The 18,168-nt window shown below is 36.5% G+C and overlaps 5 protein-coding genes across 9 annotated transcripts; 2 read left to right on the top strand and 3 right to left on the bottom strand.

Annotated features, from left to right (window-relative positions):
• Positions 1-23: 23 nt before the first annotated feature.
• Positions 24-4,359, bottom strand: LOC105199150 (lymphoid-specific helicase). Its single transcript, XM_026133071.2, has 7 exons — positions 4,076-4,359; positions 2,752-3,128; positions 2,071-2,672; positions 1,222-1,850; positions 750-1,144; positions 412-661; positions 24-320 (listed from the first exon to the last, which is right to left on the bottom strand). Exons 1-7 carry the CDS (start codon positions 4,161-4,163, stop codon positions 241-243), a joined length of 2,421 nt encoding a protein of 806 aa, XP_025988856.2. The 5' UTR covers positions 4,164-4,359; the 3' UTR covers positions 24-240.
• Positions 4,360-4,579: 220 nt separating this feature from the next.
• Positions 4,580-10,245, top strand: LOC105199149 (sterol regulatory element-binding protein 2). 3 transcript variants are annotated; one of them, XM_026133068.2, is made up of 8 exons: positions 4,580-4,796; positions 5,233-5,784; positions 5,972-6,203; positions 6,275-6,663; positions 6,742-7,674; positions 7,817-8,121; positions 8,688-8,849; positions 9,004-10,245. In XM_026133068.2, the coding sequence occupies exons 1-8, from the start codon at positions 4,697-4,699 to the stop codon at positions 9,355-9,357; spliced, it is 3,027 nt and encodes a 1,008-aa protein (XP_025988853.2). In that variant the 5' UTR covers positions 4,580-4,696; the 3' UTR covers positions 9,358-10,245. The 3 variants fall into 3 exon arrangements, with proteins under 3 accessions (XP_025988853.2, XP_025988854.2, XP_039314920.1); XM_026133069.2 differs by having other exon boundaries at positions 4,581-4,796; positions 8,688-8,843; XM_039458986.1 differs by lacking the exon at positions 4,580-4,796 and adding an exon at positions 4,866-5,135.
• Positions 10,246-10,665: 420 nt separating this feature from the next.
• LOC105199064 lies at positions 10,666-12,351 on the bottom strand. Its single transcript, XM_011165987.3, has 2 exons — positions 11,587-12,351; positions 10,666-11,415 (listed from the first exon to the last, which is right to left on the bottom strand). Exons 1-2 carry the CDS (start codon positions 12,085-12,087, stop codon positions 10,768-10,770), a joined length of 1,149 nt encoding a protein of 382 aa, XP_011164289.1. The 5' UTR covers positions 12,088-12,351; the 3' UTR covers positions 10,666-10,767.
• A 310-nt stretch (positions 12,352-12,661) lies between these two features.
• On the top strand, positions 12,662-13,929 carry LOC105199063 (60S ribosomal protein L21). 3 transcript variants are annotated; one of them, XM_011165984.3, is made up of 2 exons: positions 12,662-12,815; positions 13,403-13,929. In XM_011165984.3, the coding sequence occupies exon 2, from the start codon at positions 13,420-13,422 to the stop codon at positions 13,897-13,899; it is 480 nt and encodes a 159-aa protein (XP_011164286.1). In that variant the 5' UTR covers positions 12,662-12,815; positions 13,403-13,419; the 3' UTR covers positions 13,900-13,929. The 3 variants fall into 3 exon arrangements, with proteins under 3 accessions (XP_011164286.1, XP_025988909.1, XP_011164288.1); XM_026133124.2 differs by having other exon boundaries at positions 12,699-12,804; XM_011165986.3 differs by having other exon boundaries at positions 12,771-12,883.
• Positions 13,930-14,211: 282 nt separating this feature from the next.
• On the bottom strand, positions 14,212-17,234 carry LOC105199062 (ubiquitin carboxyl-terminal hydrolase 46). The gene is made up of 8 exons (XM_011165983.3): positions 16,772-17,234; positions 16,179-16,259; positions 15,884-16,100; positions 15,729-15,809; positions 15,362-15,657; positions 15,129-15,266; positions 14,874-15,017; positions 14,212-14,777 (listed from the first exon to the last, which is right to left on the bottom strand). Exons 1-8 carry the CDS (start codon positions 16,772-16,774, stop codon positions 14,670-14,672), a joined length of 1,068 nt encoding a protein of 355 aa, XP_011164285.1. The 5' UTR covers positions 16,775-17,234; the 3' UTR covers positions 14,212-14,669.
• Positions 17,235-18,168: the final 934 nt, after the last annotated feature.

Raw genomic sequence — 18,168 nt, 5'->3', positions numbered from 1 at the left:
CACATCAATTAACAATTAAATAATAAGATAAGTGATTTTTATTTTTATTTCATGTATTTTTTGAAAAGTCAAATAACAAACTGATTTTTATATTAATTATTGTTCATATTATAATCGTTACTAACATATATTAGAAGCCATTTCATATTTATAAGTAATATAATCATTTTCTTGTCTGACGATTTTGTACTTTTGAGACAATGTCGTACATGCATGATTTATATTTATGGTAGTCTTTATTTATCCTTGTAAATTGTCATTATTATTAATTATCATATCACTTCTGTCTAACAATTTATTTAGCTCCATCTCTGTAAAAACTATAAGAAAAATTATTTTATTTTCAACAATTCTTTAGATAATTTGCAATTCCATTCACATCTTGGATAATATGCAACGGCAAAAACTTACCTTCCTTTTCAGATCTAACAACTTTGTACTCTTTACTTTCCATCAGCTTTTTCAACTCGGACAAAGTTTCTCTAGTAAGATTTTTCAATTCTTTGGAGATAACCATTTTTTCCAAAATACGTTTGCCCTCGGCTCGCTTAATAATCGCTTCATCAATTGTTCCTCTAGTACATAATCTGTAGACGACTACGGGTTTTGTTTGGCCTATTCTATGACATCGAGCCATAGCTTGTATGTCCGCTTGTGGATTCTGTAAGCGTTAAGAAGCAAATGTGAATAAAAAAATACGAATATTAGCATGTGTGGAAGTGTGAAAAATAATACTGATATTAACTCACCCAATCACTGTCGTATATGATAACAGTATCGGCACTCATTAAGTTTAATCCAACCCCACCGGACCTTGTCGATATGAGGAATAAAAATGTATCCGGATCATTATTAAATTTATTAATATTTTTTTTTCTCGTTTCAATTGCAGTACTACCGTCTAATCTCACATAATTGTAATCTCGTAACGTGAGATAATCCTCAATCAAGTCTAAAATCATAGTCATAGTCGAAAATAATAAAACTTTGTGACCCTGCACTTTAAGTTTCGCCAGCATAGCGTCCAATACTAAAAGCTTGCCAGAGGATTTGATCAAATCATCATCAACTTTCGGTAAACCAACGTCATCCAATGGACAATGAACCAAATGCGGATGATTGACGATTCTTTTATACAGCATAACTAAAAATAAAAATAACGAAATAACATATAACATGAAGTATAAAATTATGTGTATGAAAATGCGTTAATGCACTTACATCTATTTTGAGTCTTAACTTCAATAAAGAAATCTCTATTACGGTCTGTAATGTCAGCATATTGTTTCCATTTCATTATTTCGCTCGCCTTGGATGCAGTCAGTTTCCAATCATTATTATTTTCGATCTCTTGTAATGAAGCATTCGATGCTTTGTTCTCTCCGTACTTCTTTTGATACTGTCTCAAAACACACTGTCTTTTCGGTCTTACACCATCTACATCTAGTATCTCTTCTTCTTTCTCGATTTTGCATAGCATTTCTATGTCATAGTTTAGTACTGCCTGATACAAATCATGTTGCAATTCCGTGAGCGGCGCATAGACAATTAATTCTTTCTTAGGCGGTATCTCTTTACAAACGTCAATTTTCAACCGTCTTAACATAAATGGTTTTAAAATCTCGCGTAACGACAATAACACCTGTTTCTCTTCTTCCTGTTTCAAAACTTTTTCAGTGCCATCCTGATGCTGAAGTTCATTAACATCGAACCATGATTCAAATGTATCCAAATTGTCAAAGATTTCTGGATTTAAGAAATTCAAAAGAGACCATAATTCAGTTAGATCATTCTGAAGTGGAGTTCCAGTTAATATTAGCCTGTTCACAGATCGTAGATTTTTCAATACTCTAAAAAATAAATATACAACAATCTTAATTTTAAAAGCAAAGTAATACAGAAGTTCAATTTGATGAAACTATTTTCAAGATTAAACATTTTTTTTTTATGTCTACCAAATATATATTATTGAAATATTTATTGATTTACTGAACTTGTAATCAGTTCTAAAAATAATTCTTAAAATTTGTTGATTTGTTTTTAATGTAACTGATTTTTAAGGTTACATACTTGATTAATTGACAATTATAATTTTTAATTCTTTGTCCTTCATCTACTACGATGTATCTCCAGTGTTGAGTACGAAGAAAATTAGCTTCATTTAGTGGTACTTCATATGTAGTGAGTACAACAGGCTGTGTCCAGTATTCATTTGCAACATGGTACTTTTGTTTAATTTTTTTGTATAGATTTTGTTCTCTTTCTTCCTTCGAACCATAGAAAAAAACGATTGGTATGGCGGGAGCAAATCTTTCAAATTCTGCGATCCAATTTGGTAAAGTGGAAAGAGGTGCGATTATTAAATAAGGTCCTGGTTGTTTCTTCTCTATAAGATGACATATCAAGGATATCACTTGTACCGTTTTCCCAAGTCCCATTTCGTCCGCCAATATTCCGTTCAGTGCGTTGTCGTAAAGCCGTTTCAACCATTCTAAGCCTATTTTTTGATAATTGTACAGCTCACCGCAAAAGTATTTTGGTTTAATAAAGTCAGTATTGGTTTCGGCAATTACTTTCAAATCCACTTCAGTATCTGAATCTGCAGATAATTCCACCTCGATCTCATCCTCGTTCAGAATCTTCTTTTCTGTAATCTGTGCTTGTTTCTTTATCTGTAAAAAATTTTCATCAGCTTTTAATTATCTTTGTACAATTCATATTATTGAAAAGTTCAAGTCTTGCACTACTCACCTCTGTAGATGTATGTTTTTGTATGCTATAATTTTCTTTGTTAACTCCCTTCAGCCTTTTACTTGGTGGTATATTTTCATTGTTAACCAAAGGATGACCAATGGCTTTCTTGGACTTTCTTTTTGAAGTAGTCTTGTTTTTCTTATTTTTGTCATCTTCAATTTTTTTTAGTAGATAGGATGAATAAAACTTGCTCATATTTACTAAGTGCATTAGTTGCTTGTATCTTCGGTTGTTAGCCTCTTTGATATATTCCGCTTCCTCAAGCTGTTTCTCTAGCTTAGCCTCAAGATTAACATTTCGTTTTTTTGAAATTTTTTTTTCATATAATGGAGAGTCTTTGAACTTAACATCACTGGGCGCAATCAATGTATCATCTACAAAAAAAAAAAATTTTTTTTAGAATTACTAAAGTATAAAAAAAAAGAAAAAGCCTACAATTAAATTATTATTTTTAAAGTCTACACTTTAGTAGTAGTAAAGTAAACACTTTTAAAGTCGGAGGTCTTTTTTTGCTAAATTCATTTATATGTACATTCAGGTTTTATAATATGCTAAACACTATGCACTTTACACATGTTATATAGCTTTGTTTTTACTTTTTAAAAATAAATTACATTAAAAACATTCTATTAATGCACATTTCTACAATATATATATATATATATATATAAAAGCAAGAAACCACATATAAGGCAATATTTCTGAAGTTTGAATAAACTCAAAATCTATTTAAATTTCAATAAATATGTGTGTAAATTTTACATGTTTTTTTTAAAGGATTATTAATCTAAACTATTATAAAAGTTTACATTATTACATTAATTAAACATTTATATAAAAATTATATTTAAATTAATTCACAATTAAATAAATTAAATAATTACATCCTTGCTGAGAAAATTAACTAGGATTTGAACATAAAAGTAAAAATACGCAAATATGCAAATTTGATGTAAACATGTTAGACCTTTTTCTATTTTTTCAAATGTTGAAAATAATTTATTATAATTTTAATTTAATTTGTTCATAATAAAATTAATTAACTAATTACTTAATTAAATTCTCGTTGAGAAAAGGCTTGAAATTAGAGGCTTCAACATGCCATACTTAAATATATACAATATTTACAAACACCTAATGTCAATACATGATAAGCCTGGTTTTGTAAAGGTCATAACCGTTAATTTAAGTCGGAACCGGTGAAGACCAGCACTAGAATTTGGGATTCGTACTTATAAAAGTATGTGCGAATACAGTGTGAACACGTTAGTTCTTTTTCTGTCTTTTTTTTTTTAACCGATGAAAATGACGATAATTTTACCTGCGAGGAAAGATGAACAATTATTGTTTTCTGGATAAATCGTATTCGAGTCGTAACAATGTATGGCTTTAGGAGTAGCTTGTTCCATTGTTGCAGTCAATTGCAGTGCGAGATCTTTAAACGGGATCACAAGGCGAATGTCTCGAACAAAATCTTCAGACGCGTTTCGGGATTAACGAAAATATACTTCCTTTTCAAGCAACGGAATCGATGTTACAAACCATCTTAACCGGGACAAAGACTAAAGTGAATTGCCGCCAAATTGCATAGGGGAACATATAGAAGAATCTGGAAGAAGTGGGGGGGGGATAAACAGGTTAGGAAACCGCTCGGAGCAAAAATCAACTTGGGGGATTTTACTGCGCTGCGCGCTTCCGGCGCTCGTTGCTTCCTCCCGGGATCTGCGCATGAGCGGACGGTCCCAACTCGTTGGGTTTGGGAACGCGTAAACTGAAATGACGTAATATCGTCTGATCGCCGACGACGGCCCGGATTGGTCGCGCGAGGGTCGTACGATTGTTTGTAATTTTCCGGCTACTGCGTTTTGACGTATCGTTCGACCGCTCCGCGATTTTTGACGGCTCGCAAGTTTACCCTGGACACTCGTGGCCGGTGACGGCGATGGCAGATCCGGGCGGCTGGGTGCCGACCCAGGAAAATGACTTTTCCAGTTTTCAATCGAATGACAGCTTCAATTTAAATGAAGTCACTGGCATCGACGGTAGGTCTTGCGCTCCGTCTTTTTTTTCCGACACGTCGTGTCCTCCTTTCCCTCTCTCTCACCCTCGAATGTGATATTCGCGCGTATTTCGAGAAGATAACGTGACGTTTTATCGCCAGGTATTACCTTGCTCCATTTATTAACAGAAGTCTTTTATCTATTTACTTATCGTCAGTGCATAGGAGCAACGTGAAAATCGCGCGATGTGAACATTGATTAACAATGATTTCCCATTATTCTAAATAATGTCACTTTATTAATATAAAATTATTTATTTAAAATTTCCAATTTATACGATTTTTTTATAATTATACAAAAGTAGTTAAAAAGATTTTAAAGGTGAGAATTGATGTTTATATTATTTACTTTTATATTATGTAAATGTTAGTGTCAAATGTTATATTATTGATAAATTATAGCGATTGTTAACTTGCAGATCTTCTTACGAATTGCGAGAGTGAATTGCTGAAGAATGAGCTCTTCAGTGATGAGGCTTTGCTCTCTGAGCTGGACGAACCAATGCCGGTGGATGGAGACACGTTTGACTTCTTGAATCTCAATAATGATGAGTTTAAGGATTTCAAGGACTTCAAGAATCAGACGATCCTCGAACCACCGAACAATGCAAATGTTATGGTGACGCAGCAAACGACAACGGATGCCAGTCAGCCTGTCTATGTGCAGCAGGACATCACATCGGTGCAACAACAACAAAACAACAGACCGCAGAGAATAATCGCTTCGGCGAAGCCTACGGTGTTCAGTTCGCAGTACGCGATACCGCAGAATGTGAATTTCAACGTGCAGTCGCCGAACGTCGTAACTCTGGCGCCGGTCACTCAACAGCGGCAACTGCTTCTACCAGCCAAATTGATCAAGTCAGAGTCTCTTGTGTATTCAAAGGGTGGACAGACCATCACAACGACTCCTGTCCCACATCAGATACACACTCTCGTGAATACCACGAGTGGGACAGTATTGACCACTGGTAAGTCATATATATATATATATATATATATATATATTATATATATATATAAAAGTAATGAAGAATAAGTTATTCAACAGGTATATTATGATATTTACATGAATATGAATAATTGCGTTATATGCATAATGAGAATGTAATTACTACTTTACAGCATGCGTTAATATTTTATTGTGTTTGATTTAAGGGATTCCTGTGGTGCTGGACACTGACAAGGTGCAAATTAATCGTCTAAACACTACCACGCACGTGGGTGTACCGAGAGTGAGGGAGGTGAAACGCAGTGCTCACAACGCTATCGAGCGTCGTTACAGAACGTCAATCAACGATAAGATAATTGAACTGAAGAACATTATAGTCGGGATTGATGCCAAGTTGAACAAGTCGGCAATTTTACGAAAAACAATCGACTACATCAAGTAAGCATGATTTGAAAGAGTTTAATTTGATTGATAAAATGGACAGTTTCTAATTACTTTGCGCAACACAGGTATTTGCAGAACTCTAATGCGAAATTGAAGGCTGAGAATTTGGCACTGAAAATAGCGCAACGGCAAAATGTTCGCGATACGTTTATCGGAGAGCTGACGCCTCCGCGTTCCGATTCGAGTGAACCATCTTTGTCGCCCGGACCTGCGCCGTTGTCACCACCATCTCCGTCGTCGGTTAAGGACGACTCAGATGTGATGCACAGTCTGCACCCCATGTCCACTTCGTCCAACGGAGGCATGAGAGATCATACTCGGCTGACGTTGTGCGGATTCATGCTATTGTTTTTAGCATTCAATCCTCTTGGTATCCTCGTGAACAACATCGGAAGATTCAATTACGATTACGTGAATACGAAACTAGACGGACGTACGATACTTAATTATCAAGGTAACGGACAGTGGATTATTTCCCATGCGCGATTTTGATAAGTTTTCTATTGCTAATATTTCCTTTTTTTGATTACAGATCAGCTAGAATCGGACAAGCAACTATGGAGCAACGTCATTCTCTGGTTTACCAATCTGATACTCTTGGCGGTCGGTCTCTGTAAACTATTACTATATGGCGACCCAGTTTTGCCTACCGACAGCAAGGCTTTTCTCGAAGTACGTCGCTGGATACGACAGGCCGAATTCAATATATCCAAGCACGAGTGCAATCAGGCGTATCGAGACTTACACCAGTGCCTGCAATACTTCGGCCGGTCTTTCCCGTTATCACGCACGGAGACATTTCTCGCTACCACATGGCAAATAGTACGGCAGACTCTTCACAAGTTATGGCTGGGCAGATGGGTCATGCAGATCAGCAAGTGGCTGTCGGAGAAATCGGAACGGCAGCAGGCGGAGACGTGCGCTGTGGAGATCGCTATCGTTTATCAGCACATGCTCTGCCTCCGTATGTCCGAGGGAACGAAGGACTCGATCCTGTATCTCGCCCTTTGCGCTGTCAATTACGCGGAGGCTGCCGGCGAGAGTGTGCCGAAGCCACTTCTGGCGGAGATCTATGTGAACGTCGCTCTCTGCCTGAAACAATCCTTCTTCCCGTACATACACAAATATTATCTAGGCAAGGCGCGCGTCTTGTTGTCCTCCTGTGCCGTACCCCCGAAATTAAAGTGGATCATGACCGACGAGGGCGCGAGATTCTTGGCGTCGCAGAAGTGGCAGTACAAGAAGCAATCCGACAGCGAATTCACGTCGCAGAGCAGCCGGGCAGATCCGTTGTCATACGCGGCTCGTGCTTACAGGGATCATCTGATCGAGCAGTGTTTGCGTTTATTAACCGGCACCATCGGAGAATGTCATGCATCATCCGTACTCGAATTGGGACGGATAATCATGGCCTCCGCAGAAGTGGAAACCTGTTTCCCATGTGCTGACAAAATCAACGCAGCAAGTACGAAAAGATTATTTGAAATTGCAAAAAAGACAGCTCGCACGAATGTATTTTTTAAAATTATGTTATTGTTATATATTATCATAATTGTGCACTTAATTATGTTTTCGAGTGCATTTTATTTGTTTTTCTCTTTTTGTAGCATGCGAAGATGAGATTGGATTATGGTGGGGCGCGGTAATTTGCGCTGCCGCGAGTTGGAGATTGGGGGAAGAGGATTCGAAGGCATGGAGCATTGTGGAGAGTAAATTTCCGTACGAGAGAAACTTCCAAATTAGCAACAACAGTAGCAGCAGCCCGTTACCCCACGCCGTGCTCAATGTTCTACAAGTGGCAAAACATCCTACAAAGATAGTTTCCATGCGTTTTATCGATCAGGCGGGACTGCTGCTTGAACAGTCCATGGTTTACTACCATTGCAAAGAGAAATCGTCGCAACAAATTTTGGTAAGTTAACAGAATAAATTTTAATTTTAATAATTATGTTACCAATGTAGTTTCTTCAAATGTGATATGTGGTCTACGTTGAGTTGAAGAAACGTTAAATGCAACGACGGAACTTGACAGAATCAAGTAAATAGTGAATCGTTTATGTGGAAATTCATTATTCATTTACATTACTTGATGAAACAATATATAATAATAATTTAGTATATCGATGTATATCTTTGCAAAGGCGATGACACAAATTTCAAATTCTGTCATTGATTGAACGTTGTGTGCTTAGAATAGTTACATTTCGTTTACGTATATGTGCGGAGGGTAACTTTTTTCGAGCATAAACCGTGCTACCGTTTATCTGTTACAAGTGTGCATTGTTGTTGCATTGCATGAAATATAACTATGCAATACTCCTGCAGTGCAACTCCTGTGGCAGGTCGCAGCACCATTTATATATATGTGTAATAATTTTTATGCATATGTGTAATAATTTTTATATCTATTTTGTGTGATTTGTGTGTTTGCGCAAATGTTCTTTACCTTCTACTAAATTCATCTCGTTTATCTTTCAGCTTACCCAATTATTGGTTTGCGACTGGCTTCTCGAATTACGCACGATTCTTTGGCAAGAGATGGACGCGGAACCAGAAAGATCGATCGTGAGCGCATCCCTTGCTGGGTTCCAACGTGATTTGGCGTGCTTGAGACAGTTGTGTCAGCACATCCCGGTAAGCGTAAGTCTATGATTTCTGTTTTACTGCATCGTTTCAATAAAACTCGAACTCTAACATGATAAAATAAAATTTTTCTGTATAACTGCTGTAGAACTATATTTTGTAATATAACTTATTTGAGGCACCTTGAACATTGTTATTTACTTTTTTTCAGTCTGTATTGGCGCGAGTGTTCCTATACGAAGCTACGGCGCGCATTATGGCCGGGGCAACGCCGGTGAAGACTCAGATTTTACTGGATCGAAGTCTGCATCACAGAAATTCGCGCTCTTCGATCATATGCGGAAAGGATCGATCACAGGAGCAGAACAACAGCGAGAGAGAACACGCGGTCGCATTATGTCTGGCGTGCAGACATCTACCAACGTTGTTGTTAGCCTCGCCAGGTGAACGCGCCGGCATGCTCGCGGAGGCTGCCAAAACGCTCGAAAGAATAGGGGATAGGAAACGTCTTCAGGAATGCTACAAACTGATGCGGCAACTAGGTTCCGCAATCACTGTTAATTAACGCGATGATTTGACATATTTTTACATCTATTGTATATAAGATGTCATTAATCCTTTCGTACGTAACAACGAAGAAACACTCTGTATGACTGGAACAAAAATAGTTTTTCTTTCAGTGCATATATGTATCAACAGAGGCTATACGATAAACTTTTTTCTCTGAGTTTATACATGTGTCAATAGTACTCAAAGGATTCAACTATACATACTTAAAGTTACACGAATTCACATAAAAGTCGGATTTAGACGCAACTTTTAGCCCGACTGTACATTGGGATCATATTTTCCGCTAAACCTGACTTCTGTTAATTAAATTTTTTCTTTCCCATCATATATTTGTAGTATTGTTCCTGAGACAGAGTGTTACTTTAGTTATTTGCTTCTAGCGGTTCGACAAGAATAGCAAGGAAGGGATTATGGAAACGAAAGGAATAATCGACACAATTAGATTAAAAGTTGCATCTAAATCCGACAATTGTACTCATTGTATATAGGGCATTTAACTTACAGAAGACAAAACATATATATTATATCTTATATATTGTGTACTTTTATTTTGTAATTATTTTCTCGTATTATTACGAGATTGTTTTCTTTTTCTTTTTTTTTAATATTAATTTTATGCAGGAGAGTATCTTGTTTATAAACTAGAGTTAGCAGCATAGCATTCGTGGTAAGACGTTGACTATATTTACAGACTAATTTAATTATCTATATATATTGCTATAGACATTTACTTTATATAAATAAGTATAATTTATATATATTTTTATAGTAATAAATGACATATAGAAATATAGAAATTAATGGACTTCATGAATATAGTGATGTTATAAGAATTTCAGGGTAATAATTAGTACTTTTTCATCTAAAACTCAAACTTCACATAGAGGAAAATTCAAAAATTATTTGCTATTTCTAATGTTTTCATCGGAAATTTGTATGTATTTATTAATGTATATATTAAATTTTTTTGCAAATATCAGATAATTTTTATTTTTATAATTCATATTGTGCAGGGTTAGATAAGTTAATACTCTTTTTTCAACTAAACCAAATTAAAATTAATGACAAATAAAGTTAATTTAATTATTTAAAAGTAACATGAACAAAACTAAAATTACATGAAAAAATTAACTAGTTAGTTAACTTAAATGAAAAGTTAATTTTGAAAAGCGTTATATATATTGAATTAGAAATTTATAGATTTCTGAAGTTAAATTATTCAAAACAATTATAATATTGAATCAAACAAATTTAATATTTTATTTATAAATTAAGTTTATAAAGTAATAAAGAAATATAGCAATGTATTTAAATATCTTTTATTGTAACATGTAAAAGTTTTTATTTAATGGTTTACAATTTCACATTGTAGAATATTTAAATATTGTTATACACTTAATAACTTTTAAACTCCTTTTCCATAATTGTGGATATGGACTATGCAATTGCTGATTATAATATTGTTGCTATTAGTACTTGCACTGATATCTTTAACAGTGGTTGTCGTTGTATGTCGAGAAGTGGGAGTTGCATTGTTTTCGTTAATATTAATTGCTTCTGTGAGTACATTACATATTTTAGTTTCCTGCTTGATTGATTGTTTGATATATCTTCGAGTTACTGCATCGGATTTCCAACCCCCCAGTTCTTTGAGGCAAACAAAGTCTCCTCCTTCATTGAAAAAAATTGTTGTTGCAGTACGCCGAAAGCAATGTCCCGTATAATTTTTGGGTTCGGGCAATTTCAGAAAAGTTGCAATTTTGTAAGGTATTGCAGCAAGCGAATGTTTTCCCATTACTTGAGACGTACATTTTCCGTTTCTATACTGTACAAAAAATGATGGATCAGGAATATATGGCGGGCGCATGTTTCTATATTTTTTGACAATGTCTAGAATAGGTCCAGCAACAATGACGAATTTGCGAGGATTGCGCGTCTTAGTATCTGGGATGTTCACGACGAGAAGCGAATCCCTATCTTCGATGTTCGTTATCTTCATGTCTTTCAATTCCTGGCATCTGCATGCTCCCATGAGTCCCATTATTAAAATAACCTGCGTCAAAAATTATTATAAGTGAAATTGCGTTTTTCTAATATTTGTACATATAAAAATGTGCTTGTGACGATTTTAACATGTAAGCACGCGTGCGTGTGCGCGCGTGCGTTTTGTGTACAAGCGCGTATGTGGCTGTGTATATGTGTACGTGTGAATTACTTTATTAACCTTTGCTGCAAGGAATTCCCTATCTGGGGCGATCTCCAAAAATTTGCGCACGTCATCCTTTGTCAATATTTCTGATTGCTTCGGCGTATAGTTCACAGCTTGATTTCGGATAAATGCAATCAAATCCGTGTAACTCTCAATGCTGATGTTCTCCTTCGCTTTGATCTCAGCTTTCAGCATGGAGTAGCGGTTCCAAAGTGTGCTAGAAGCATGTGTATTACTCAACTCTTTAAAATATGCGCACAACACATTCTGCGTTGTCGCCGGCGTTTTGTGCTGCTTTTTATATTCAGTAAACGCCGAGTATGCCGCGTCATATTTGTTGCGTGAGATTTTTGGCAAAGTATCGACGCGTGCACTGTTGGCCACTTCCGCAAGCTCTGGCGACGTGCGCTGCATCAATTCTTCCATTTCTTCGATCTTTATCTTTTCATCTTCTTCTTCTTGTTTAATAGTACCCAATGGTACCCAATGACATCCATCTCCTTGGATATTGGACATCCCTTCAGCTGCTTCAGCTAAAAAGTACAATTTTTACAGGCGCCTTCTTCTTATTATTATTCTGGGCCTTGAATATACTGGATATACTGGGCCAATATTGGTCTAAGTGCTAATAATTAGAGTACTGCTGTGATTAGACCCTGGCCAGAGGTTTTAGCGAAGTCAGTTGTTTCACACAGTTTCACAGGCGTCACTGAACACTTGACGTTCAGAGTTTCATGACAAAAGTGCACATGCGCACCTTACGGAAATGTCGATTTTTCTGTCCACACTGTTCACAGGCGGCAACATCCCCCATCCCAAAGATTGCCCATTTACGCGCATATTACCAACCTTCCCGGAATGACGCGAAAAACGTGCTCCTTTGCATAAATTTTATGTTTCTCAAAAATATTTAAAGTTAAAATTTAAATCATTAAAAATTAAGTAAATTAAAAGTTATTAATTTTTTTATTTTGCTATTTAACTTTTAACTTTTTAACTGGGGTTACTACCCAATTCTATATAATTATAATTCAATTATGCGAAGAAGAGGAGAAAAATTCAAATGATCACGTGTGATAACGATCACGATAAGCATTGACGGCGATAGGTTGAATCCGATTACTATGACGTCATGCGCGTTCTGAAATATCGACTCGGAAGCACTCGGAAGTCGGAACGTATCGCCTCTCTAGTGCTCTAGACCGCCTCTTTTTCCGTGGCATCGAGGTGAACGTGAGTTCTGTGTACGTTTTGTTAACATTTGGAGATTATTTCTTTGAATCTAGCTTAAATTGAAGTATCCATCCTTTGTGTACGTCGAAAATAAGTATTAACTTACATTTGTTGTTACACGGCCGCTTCCGGCTCGCTTTAGAGAATGCAAAATATTGGATTTCGCTCGATTGACTTCGCTCCAGCGAGCCACGTGCATTTCGCTTGTAACACGTTGCACGCAGAAATTCTTGTAACAACAATGTTTTATGTTGACAAATCACATTTTCCGTAGTATAAATTACCACATAAGACGTGAAATATAATTATTATTTGCCATTGGATGGTTGCGAAAAATTACGGAGATATTGAGGTTATGTTCCTACGGAATTCCAGCGGGTTCCTTAAACGTCACATTGAATCTTAGAAACGTTTGTTGGGTCGAGAAAGAGTGTCGTTCTGTTGCTTTAATTTACAATAATAATCTAAAAAAAAAATATTTATTTGTACTCGAAGTAAATTTCACTAATAAGAGTTTTCTTTTTAGGAGAAAACTTTTCAAACCTTTTATGCAATTTTGCTTTGGCGATTATATACCATCTTTCTTTTCTGATTACAGATTAACACATCGCCAAAATGACAAACTCGAAAGGCTACAGGCGAGGTACGCGGGACCTCTTTTCCCGCAAATTTAGAAAACGTGGAACCATCCCGCTGTCCACGTACATGAAGACGTACAAGGTCGGCGATATCGTTGACATCAAGGGAAACGGTGCCGTGCAAAAGGGCATGCCGTACAAAGTCTACCACGGCAAGACCGGCCGTGTGTTCAATGTGACGGCGCACGCCCTAGGAGTGATCGTGAACAAGAGGGTTCGCGGACGCATCATCGCTAAGAGGATCAACATACGCATCGAGCACGTGAGCCACTCCAAGTGCAGAGACGACTTCCTCAAGCGCGTCAAGGAGAACGAGAGACTCAGGAAGGAGGCCAAGGAGACGAACGTTCGCGTTCAGCTGAAGAGACAGCCCGCTGAACCTTCCAAAGCTCACATTGTGTCTGGACGAGAGGCGCCTATCTTGCTCGCGCCTGTCCCATATGAATTTATTGCTTAAAATATATAATAAACTAAAATTTTCAAAATAGATTAGTGTTATTATTCTTGATACTGCTATCATTGGTAGAGAGTCAGAGTAACTAGGCTTGCCTTTTTTCCACACCTCAGGGTTGAATTTCTGTCACAGTTTTTCTCTCTGTGAAGTCTTGAGATATGGAAAATAAATAAACCTGATTAGAATGGAACAATTGATATTTTTCTAAAAACACTATTAAAAATGAAATTGCTTTGTTTAAAGAAATCAGTTGATTTTAGTTTCATGTTACAAATATATTATTTGCTCAATATGATGATTAAATAAAGTGCACAGTCTCATAACAATATTTTTATTCTCAGTCATATCTTTACATTTGTATAGAATCTGATAGTGCTTCCAACGTTTCTCTTTATATCAATGGACACGTTAAGTTACTGCAATAACGTAAATTATTCATTCTCTTCAAAAGGCAGACTAGCTTTTGAACATAAATAAATATAAAGCATCACATATAATATAAACTGCTTTCAATTTTTCCCCGAACAACTTGCTGATTTATATATACAAACCAAAAATTCTATATAAAATTTGGAATTAAATTATAGAACTACATTCCGCTTTCTCTTTCTAGTCATTCTATAAGCCGAAACAAAAACATCATTTATCATTCTCATAAATAAACTGACAAACCATTAGAACATTCAAAAATTCACATGCACCGCGCGCTTCTTGTTAAAATACGAAATTAGCGTATAGGAGTGCTTAACTTCAATTGCTATTCATATTAAACTTTAACTACAATCTCGCGATTGGTAGAACAGGATATAACCAGTTTCAGAGCTCTTCTGAATATCCGACGTGAGTCCATAAAAATCTTCTATAGTTGATGCATCAATTTTCTAGAAATAGAGATTAAAAATAGTTATTAATATTATTTACGATATAGTTTTATGTAAATGTTTATGTTCTACAGGCATTGAAATGGAAACACTAACATCGACCATATCATCGTCAAAGAGCAACCAGAATCCATGACTTTTAACTATAGAAATGTAATGCCCTCGGTTAGGCCCACTTCCACAATGTATCACAACTGCCACCAGATCGTATAAGCGATCTGGATTTACAGCATCATCACTCTGCAATCAAAATAATTATACATTAACTTTAAACTTTAAAATAATTATAAGCAAAAAAAATGTATATCTGAAAAGATTTTGTGTTCATAAGTAGAATTTACGAATACTAACAGTATTGAAAAGTCTGAGCTCCAATGGAAAAACTACTCTGTGAGACACTTTTATGTGGCGATTATACTGTTCGACGTATTTAAATCTTTTTAGATGCAACGCTAGTATCATAGGTAGTTTCTTTACTCTCATTCGTTTCTGTAATTCAAAACACATCATGTATTATTAATATCTTTAGTCGACGATTTAGTCAAAAGATAAACGGTAAATCAAACAGGCTACGTCATTAATACCTGAGCTTCCTGATAACTACTGCAGTGATCACATTTGAATTTGTTGTCACTACAGAGGGTCTCTGTGTTGGAGAAGCATCTGAGGCAGTGTGTGATCGAAGTATTCTGATCTACGTCAACTTGCAGATCGAAGAAGTCCTCGTCTTTGCTAGAAACAGTCTCACAGTTAAGGCAGCGTGTTTCCGACGTCAGTATCCCCTGGAATATTTCGTGAACCCATGTGGGCTCCGGTGGCGAACCTGCAGCATCTCCTGCCCCACACTTCCCTCCAGTCGGCTTGCTCTGTGTTCTCTCCGCTGATGTGTAAAATCACGATAGTAAATACGATGCTACGAGCGCCATTCGAGAGCGACAAACAAATACTCACCCAGAATAATTTCATTTATGTGATTTATAAGGAAGTTCAAAAACTCGTGCGCATCTTGTTGCATGTAATTATCAAATTCCTCTGAAGAAAGAGAAGATATTAAAGTTACAACAATGCATTACAAAATATGAATCTGCATCCTTCAGAACACTGACCTTTCTCTTTCCTCAGTCTGGCGATAAACTTCTTTGGCGCTATGGAGCCTACTTTTTTCTTTTGAGTTGCAATACTGTAAAATAGATCTGCCAGGCATGTTAGTAAGGTCTCTTTAGTTCGCTTGTTCCTGGCTTTGTATTCCAAGACCTTTTCTCTGAACGGTCGACAAAAGTATAAAGCTTGCAATACTGAGTTACTATAACAGGTATTACCAAACTGCAAGAACAACATTTTCATTCTTAGAGTGAAAAGTTTAAGCTATGTCAATTTCACTTGATGCAATATTGCACTTACGTTGACTAAACCGAAATAGTGTTCATTAGGTGGAAACTGATCGGAGCCAATATCTTTTTCCAATTGCGATATGGTTGTACCCTGAAATCATAAATGACTTGTAACCGTTATGCTACTTACTGTTTGACACTTATCTGTTATATTGTTACATAATATCCAACGTGTGTAAATAAACATAAGACGAAATAATTTATTTTACACAAGAAATAAGCAAGAAGAGCACACGTAAAAATTAATAACAGCATAAAATCATAATATTTATAGACACAATCGCATATTATTTCAGTCGCGATAATATAACAGTTAAGAAATCAAAATTATCAAATCCTTGTGAAACATTTTATTTGACGGACTGATCTCTTGCTGTATCTCTAATTCATATTTACATACGTGTACCACGTGGAATAATACGTATATTTTCATAATTCTGGAGTCGCGATGTCTCGTCTCGTGCGAAAGAGAAGCACGGAAGCAACGCGTAAGATGCGGGATCGAGTGTCACGGTGCAAGATTGAATTTCATTCTTTCATAATCTTTGTCCTCCCGGCGAGGATCGTTCTTATTCAAGGGAAGGAGAAAAGGGGAAGTCTTACCATTTTATGACACGGTGATGCGAGCGTGACACTGGCAAGCACTTAGCGCGGACTTTAGCAACGGCGTAAACTCCATCGTACTACGACGGACGTTGACCGGGATCTGTCGGCTAGAGCATCACCGTCGACGATGAGGGAGGGGAAAGTGGGGTAGGAGGGCGATGGAACCGTCGTCGCACTGCAACAACGGCGCCGCTTCCTGGCGCCCGTGTTCCACGTGTCGCGCGTGAGAAGACTCGCGCCGCGGCGTCGCGTTCTCGACGTGCCGAGCCGATCGTAACGCGTAGGGCGGACAGGTAGACGGGAAAGGTGTACGGGTTGACCGCGGCAAGGATCGCCGACGTGCGCGCGTTCTCGAGGCTCGTGACGAATTAGCTGGAACGAACCCGACAGACCCGACTCCGTCGCGCCGTTGCGAGCTTTCCGCAAGCAATCAAAACCTACGATCTCTATATCATATCAGAGCATTCGGTGCGAGCATCCGCGGAGCGAGGAGGAAGGGGCGGAATCTCCCCCTGTTATGCAGGATTCACATTGCGTTTGATATTAAGGTGCGATTACATGGACTGATATTTTCCGCGTAATGCGTATCGCGTAACCAATCAACTGACGTTGATAACTTTTCCAAGTCGAGAAATATCAATCGGATCGATGTCGATCAGACGACGATGCGGGCTATCGGGATGTGTGGGCTAAAGCGATATATTAGAATAAGCAATACTTTTGTCTTTGTATCTTTCTATTGGACATTAATCACCATCGAATGTCGACGCTGTGTGAATCTTGTTTAAGATTCGTTTAACGCTCTTATTGGTTGCTAGTGCGCATGTGCGGCTAGCGACGTCTGCATACTGGTTTTTACGTTGGATTTATCTTGCGTATGACATCCGATATATGAAATAGAAGAATATTGCAGGCTACACATTGCATTTAACAAACGTTTGATATGCACGTATATTTTAATTTTCTGTGATTTAGAAAAATATTTCAAAGTAGACTTTTGAAGCTTTAAAATGATAAAAAAAGAACATTGGTGCAAATTTTCTCATTTTTAATTTTGAATTTAATGTAAAATGACATGTATCGTACATTTGTATATATATACACGTGTGGATAAATAAATAAATTTTTTAAATTAAATTAAGCTAATAGCTTAAATCAATAAATTATTATTATATATTTGTAAATTAAGTTTGTATAAAATAACAAAGAGATTGTTTTTTGTCAAAATGTATTTTTTCTGTTGCAAGTTTTTTATTTTACGTAAATTTTTAACTTAGAAAAAAAAATTACTAAAAAAAATTAGTAAATTAAAATTTATGTTTCAAAAACAATTAGTTAAAATTAAAAATTAAATTGAAAATTTATTTACAATTAACTAAGTTAAGTTAAATATT

Source organism: Solenopsis invicta, chromosome 2 (assembly GCF_016802725.1).
Source record: "Solenopsis invicta isolate M01_SB chromosome 2, UNIL_Sinv_3.0, whole genome shotgun sequence".
NCBI classification, from domain to species: domain Eukaryota; kingdom Metazoa; phylum Arthropoda; class Insecta; order Hymenoptera; family Formicidae; genus Solenopsis; species Solenopsis invicta.
This window is presented reverse-complemented; position numbering and strand designations above follow the sequence as displayed.